This window comes from Bufo bufo, chromosome 1, assembly GCF_905171765.1.
Source record: "Bufo bufo chromosome 1, aBufBuf1.1, whole genome shotgun sequence".
Classification (NCBI taxonomy): domain Eukaryota; kingdom Metazoa; phylum Chordata; class Amphibia; order Anura; family Bufonidae; genus Bufo; species Bufo bufo.
In genome coordinates this window covers 8,025,710-8,032,768 of record NC_053389.1, presented here as the reverse complement: position 1 = coordinate 8,032,768, position 7,059 = coordinate 8,025,710, and the positions used below count along the sequence as shown (strand labels likewise).

Genomic DNA, 7,059 nt, shown 5'->3' with positions numbered 1-7,059 from the left:
AGTGGGGTTCATACCTCCAAAAAATTAGGGTATATGAGGACATTGAAAGGAAACGGAGAGCCGCACGCAGAACTGCATAGCTATAATTAATACTGATACTATTCTATACAACAATGAATGGAGTGGACGGCAGCCAATGGGGGGGGGGGGGGGGGGGTTGATATAGTTATTATTATATATTATCTTGAGGGTGTTATTAGGATGTGGTGTAGAACTTTTCTTGTAAGGATGTCTATGATTGCCATGCTGGACACTCCTCTGTGATTAATATTGTTTTTATGTATTAATACTATGATCTGGAAAATAAAAATATATATTTATATAAAAAAAAAAAGAAGATGGTCCAGGAGCCAAAGACCCGGAACAGAGCAGGTACATACAGTCTGTATTTCTTCAGAAGTCCTGCTGGGGGGTATTAATATAAAGAAGTCCATGTAGAGCATCGACCACGTGTGGATACTGATATAGATGGGAGAGGTGGAGAGTTAACCCTTTACTTCTGTAACACATTTAACACTCAGTAAATAGGGAAACTATATAAGTAGAGACTCCGCAGGAGTCTGGGAGGAATGGCTGCTGTAATATGACTGCACCCAGCTGCTATAACTGCCCCCGGTAATCTGGGATGGGATATGAGCTGCAAACCAGAATTCCCGTGTAACTAAGGAATGTCTGGAACGACCACGAAAAGTAAAATAGAGACTCATCTTTCTGAAAAATAATTTATTTTAGAACCCCCCCATACATGTCAGATGCACTCAGTGACCTCATAACAGCACCAGTTACATTTACCCCATAATAACCACAGTGCCTCCATAATTACCAACCTGTCAGCCAAATTGACCTTATATTTGTAGTTCCGTGTTAGCCAGAGCGCTCCCATAAGTGCAGCCACAGCAACTACAGTGACCACATAAATAGCAGCCATAGTGTCCCTATACATGACAGTCACAATGCCCCGACGTATGGGTCACAGGGTTCCCATAAGTTCACGCTTTGATCGGTCATGAGAGGGGATCGGTTTAAAGTAATCGCCTCAAACTCTAATGTACTTTCTATAAATCACATGATTGCTATGGAGCCCGTGATCCTGTACCCACTACAAGGAGGAGTTCACTGTATACAGATTTCTATAGCATTGAGTACACTACTAGTAGTGGTGGCTGGATAAATCTATATGTAGTGTGTACAGCTCCCTCTAATGGTGACTGTACACAATTGTATCTAGTGAGCTCCCCCTAGTGGTGACTGTACACAATTGTATCTAGTGAGCTCCCCCTAGTGGTGACTGTACACAATTGTATCTAGTGAGCTCCCCCTAGTGGTGACTGTACACAATCGTATCTAGTGAGATCCCCCTAGTGGTGACTGTACACAATCGTATCTAGTGAGCTCCCCCTAGTGGTGACTGTACACAATCATATCTAGTGAGATCCCCCTAGTGGTGACTGTACACAATCATATCTAGTGAGCTCCCTCTAATGGTGACTGTACACAATCGTATCTAGTGAGCTCCCCCTAGTGGTGACTGTACACAATCATATCTAATAAGATCCCCTAGAGGTGACTGTACACAATCATATCTAGTGAGATCCCCCTAGTGGTGACTGTACACAATCATATCTAGTGAGATCCCCTAGTGGTGACTGTACACAATCGTATCTAGTGAGATCCCCCTAGTGGTGACTGTACACAATCATATCTAATGAGATCCCCTAGAGGTGACTGTACACAATCATATCTAGTGAGATCCCCTAGTGGTGACTGTACACAATCATATCTAGTGAGATCCCCTAGAGGTGACTGTACACAATCATATCTAGTGAGCTCCCCCTAGTGGTGACTGTACACAATCGTATATAGTGAGCTCCCCCTAGTGGTGACTGTACACAATCGTATCTAGTTAGATCCCCCTAGTGGTGACTGTACACAATCATATCTAATGAGATCCCCTAGAGGTGACTGTACACAATCATATCTAGTGAGATCCCCTAGTGGTGACTGTACACAATCATATCTAGTGAGATCCCCTAGTGGTGACTGTACACAATCGTATCTAGTGAGCTCCCCCTAGTGGTGACTGTACACAATCGTATATAGTGAGCTCCCCCTAGTGGTGACTGTACACAATCGTATCTAGTTAGATCCCCCTAGTGGTGACTGTACACAATCATATCTAATGAGATCCCCTAGAGGTGACTGTACACAATCATATCTAGTGAGATCCCCTAGTGGTGACTGTACACAATCATATCTAGTGAGCTCCCCCTAGAGGTGACTGTACACAATCGTATCTAGTGAGCTCCCCCTAGTGGTGACTGTACACAATCGTATCTAGTGAGCTCCCCCTAGTGGTGACTGTACACAATCGTATATAGTGAGCTCCCCCTAGTGGTGACTGTACACAATCGTATCTAGTGAGATCCCCTAGTGGTGACTGTACACAATCGTATCTAGTGAGATCCCCCTAGTGGTGACTGTACACAATCATATCTAATGAGATCCCCTAGAGGTGACTGTACACAATCATATCTAGTGAGATCCCCTAGTGGTGACTGTACACAATCGTATCTAGTGAGCTCCCCCTAGTGGTGACTGTACACAATCGTATATAGTGAGCTCCCCCTAGTGGTGACTGTACACAATCGTATCTAGTGAGATCCCCTAGTGGTGACTGTACACAATCGTATCTAGTGAGATCCCCTAGTGGTGACTGTACACAATCGTATCTAGTGAGCTCCCCCTAGTGGTGACTGTACACAATCGTATATAGTGAGCTCCCCCTAGTGGTGACTGTACACAATCGTATCTAGTTAGATCCCCCTAGTGGTGACTGTACACAATCGTATCTAGTGAGATCCCCCTAGTGGTGACTGTACACAATCGTATCTAGTGAGCTCCCCCTAGTGGTGACTGTACACAATCGTATCTAATGAGATCCCCTAGTGGTGACTGTACACAATAATATCTAATGAGATCCCCTAGAGGTGACTGTACACAATCATATCTAGTGAGATCCCCTAGTGGTGACTGTACACAATCGTATCTAGTGAGCTCCCCCTAGTGGTGACTGTACACAATCGTATCTAGTGAGATCCCCCTAGTGGTGACTGTACACAATCGTATCTAGTGAGCTCCCCCTAGTGGTGACTGTACACAATCGTATCTAGTGAGATCCCCCTAGTGGTGACTGTACACAATCGTATCTAGTGAGCTCCCCCTAGTGGTGACTGTACACAATCGTATCTAGTGAGATCCCCCTAGTGGTGACTGTACACAATCGTATCTAGTGAGCTCCCCCTAGTGGTGACTGTACACAATCGTATCTAGTGAGCTCCCCTAGTGGTGACTGTACACAATAATATCTAATGAGATCCCCTAGAGGTGACTGTACACAATCATATCTAGTGAGCGCCCCCTAGTGGTGACTGTACACAATCATATCTAGTGAGCTCCCCCTAGTGGTGACTGTACACAATCGCATATAGTGAGCTCCCCCTAGTGGTGACTGTACACAATCGTATCTAGTGAGCTCCCCCTAGTGGTGACTGTACACAATCGTATCTAGTGAGCTCCCCCTAGTGGTGACTGTACACAATCGTATATAGTGAGATCCCCTAGTGGTGACTGTACACAATCGTATCTAGTGAGCTCCCCCTAGTGGTGACTGTACACAATCGTATATAGTGAGCTCCCCCTAGTGGTGACTGTACACAATCGTATCTAGTTAGATCCCCCTAGTGGTGACTGTACACAATCATATCTAATGAGATCCCCTAGAGGTGACTGTACACAATCATATCTAGTGAGATCCCCTAGTGGTGACTGTACACAATCATATCTAGTGAGATCCCCTAGTGGTGACTGTACACAATCGTATCTAGTGAGCTCCCCCTAGTGGTGACTGTACACAATCGTATATAGTGAGCTCCCCCTAGTGGTGACTGTACACAATCGTATCTAGTGAGATCCCCTAGTGGTGACTGTACACAATCGTATCTAGTGAGCTCCCCCTAGTGGTGACTGTACACAATCGTATATAGTGAGCTCCCCCTAGTGGTGACTGTACACAATCGTATCTAGTGAGATCCCCCTAGTGGTGACTGTACACAATCATATCTAATGAGATCCCCTAGAGGTGACTGTACACAATCATATCTAGTGAGATCCCCTAGTGGTGACTGTACACAATCGTATCTAGTGAGCTCCCCCTAGTGGTGACTGTACACAATCGTATATAGTGAGCTCCCCCTAGTGGTGACTGTACACAATCGTATCTAGTGAGATCCCCTAGTGGTGACTGTACACAATCGTATCTAGTGAGATCCCCTAGTGGTGACTGTACACAATCGTATCTAGTGAGCTCCCCCTAGTGGTGACTGTACACAATCGTATATAGTGAGCTCCCCCTAGTGGTGACTGTACACAATCGTATCTAGTTAGATCCCCCTAGTGGTGACTGTACACAATCGTATCTAGTGAGATCCCCCTAGTGGTGACTGTACACAATCGTATCTAGTGAGCTCCCCCTAGTGGTGACTGTACACAATCGTATCTAATGAGATCCCCTAGTGGTGACTGTACACAATAATATCTAATGAGATCCCCTAGAGGTGACTGTACACAATCATATCTAGTGAGATCCCCTAGTGGTGACTGTACACAATCGTATCTAGTGAGCTCCCCCTAGTGGTGACTGTACACAATCGTATCTAGTGAGCTCCCCCTAGTGGTGACTGTACACAATCGTATCTAGTGAGCTCCCCCTAGTGGTGACTGTACACAATCGTATCTAGTGAGATCCCCCTAGTGGTGACTGTACACAATCGTATCTAGTGAGCTCCCCCTAGTGGTGACTGTACACAATCGTATCTAGTGAGATCCCCCTAGTGGTGACTGTACACAATCGTATCTAGTGAGCTCCCCCTAGTGGTGACTGTACACAATCGTATCTAGTGAGCTCCCCTAGTGGTGACTGTACACAATAATATCTAATGAGATCCCCTAGAGGTGACTGTACACAATCATATCTAGTGAGCGCCCCCTAGTGGTGACTGTACACAATCATATCTAGTGAGCTCCCCCTAGTGGTGACTGTACACAATCGCATATAGTGAGCTCCCCCTAGTGGTGACTGTACACAATCGTATCTAGTGAGCTCCCCCTAGTGGTGACTGTACACAATCGTATCTAGTGAGCTCCCCCTAGTGGTGACTGTACACAATCGTATCTAGTGAGCTCCCCCTAGTGGTGACTGTACACAATCGTATCTAGTGAGCTCCCCTAGTGGTGACTGTACACAATCATATCTAATGAGATCCCCTAGAGGTGACTGTACACAATCATATCTAGTGAGCGCCCCCTAGTGGTGACTGTACACAATCATATCTAGTGAGCTGCCCCTAGTGGTGACTGAACACAATCGCATATAGTGAGCTCCCCCTAGTGGTGACTCTACACAATCATATCTAAGGAGCTCCCCTTAGTGGTAGCTGAATATGTTATGACATAATAGCAGGTTTTAGGAGAGTATACATCCTCCTCCTCCACTGCTCGACTGTCTCTGGCTGTTCTGTCTTCTTAATTCCTCGATATTCCTTTGCATTTCATCCAAGGATTGTTGATGTGATGAACTCATTCTGGATTGTTGAGCCTGAACCGCAAAAATCAGAACACACAGTAAGCAACCAATCAAATCATGGCATAATGTCCTAAAGATGTTGGGGTTAGGCCCCTGTGTGCAGCAGTGCCCAGGGCTACAGACCTCAGCATCAAGGAGGCTAGGTGTATTTCCTTTATCTGATCTGGGCTGTCTAAGCTGGTCTGGGAGTTTAAAGGAGGGGGTCTGGTCTGGGGTCTGTTTTTTTTAGGGTCTGGTCTGTGGTCAGAATATATTTAGGAGTTTGGTCTGGAGTCTGAATTAATTTAGAGGTCGCTTCTGGGGGTCCGAATTAATTTTAGGGCTTGATCTGAATTACCTTAGTGGTCTGGTCTTCAATAATAGTCTTCTCTGGGATCTGTATTAATTTAGGGGGACTGGTCTGGAGTCTGTATCTATTTAGGGTTCTGGTCTGGGGTCTGTATTTATTTAGGGTTCTGGTCTGGGGTCTGTATTTATTTAGGGTTCTGGTCTGGGGTCTGTATTTATTTAGGGTTCTGGTCTGGGGCCTATATTTATTTAGGGTTCTGGTCTGAGGTCCATATTTATTTAGGGTTCTGGTCTGGGGTCTGTATTTATTTAGGGTTCTGGTCTGAGGTCTATATATTTTTAGGGTTCTGGTCTGGTGTCTATTTATAGAGTTTTGGCCTGGGGTCTATATCTAGTTATAGTTCTGGTCTGTATTTATTTAGGGTTCTGGTCTGGGGTCTGTATTTATTTAGGGTTCTGGCCTGGGGTCTATATCAAGTTATGGATATGTGGAGAGAATCTCTAAATCGCACATCCTCATACCTGTGCTTCTGATATACAACTGTTTTCAATTATCAGCATTTCTTATGATAAAACATGGCTATACAGCGATGCTATCAATCATTTGCTGTGCACTATAGAGAGGCAATTAGTATACAGTTTGATCAAAGCGCATAGGCCCACTTACCGCGACAAGGATGCCTCTTGTTTAAGTGGGAACCTACTCTAACCATGGCGCAGAGCCGTGCGGCGACCGACACGCCTCCACACCGCTCCAGCAGGCAATGGGATCCAGCAGCCGCACAGCGGCCCCACTGTACAGTGAGGCCACATGGGCCCCGGGTCCCATCACTCCACCAGCACGGCACAGAAGCAGAGACGGCCGCCGTCCAGCGCCGCATGTGAGCTGGTGCAAATGGCTCACCTGTTCACAGCCTCTCAGGAACTCCAACTGAGATGTGGTAGGAATATATAAACCCTTTGCAGACTTCTAAGGCTAAGAGGCATCCTTGTCGCGGTAAGTGGGCCTATGCGCTTTGATCAAACTGTATACTAATTGCCTCTCTATAGTGCACAGCAAATGATTGATAGCATCGCTGTATAGCCATGTTTTATCATAAGAAATGCTGATAATTGAAAACAGTTGTGTA

At 45.6% G+C, this 7,059-nt stretch overlaps 1 protein-coding gene and 1 long non-coding RNA gene across 2 annotated transcripts in view; one reads left to right on the top strand and one right to left on the bottom strand.

The window, feature by feature from the left end:
* Window positions 1-692: 692 nt before the first annotated feature.
* Window positions 693-2,337, top strand: LOC120991166. The gene is made up of 3 exons (XR_005776509.1): window positions 693-1,404; window positions 1,800-2,116; window positions 2,275-2,337. It is a non-coding gene; the product is annotated as an uncharacterized LOC120991166 (long non-coding RNA).
* Window positions 2,338-4,588: 2,251 nt separating this feature from the next.
* LOC120991065 (guanylate-binding protein 1-like) overlaps window positions 4,589-7,059 on the bottom strand; it is a 134,026-nt gene continuing 131,555 nt past the window's right edge. Inside the window, exons 11-12 of the mRNA XM_040419962.1 lie at window positions 5,492-5,653; window positions 4,589-4,695 (exon numbers count right to left, since the gene is read on the bottom strand). Of these exons, the coding sequence (XP_040275896.1) occupies window positions 5,522-5,653 (132 nt within the window). The 3' untranslated portion in view covers window positions 4,589-4,695; window positions 5,492-5,521. The remainder of the gene's footprint in view (window positions 4,696-5,491; window positions 5,654-7,059) is intronic.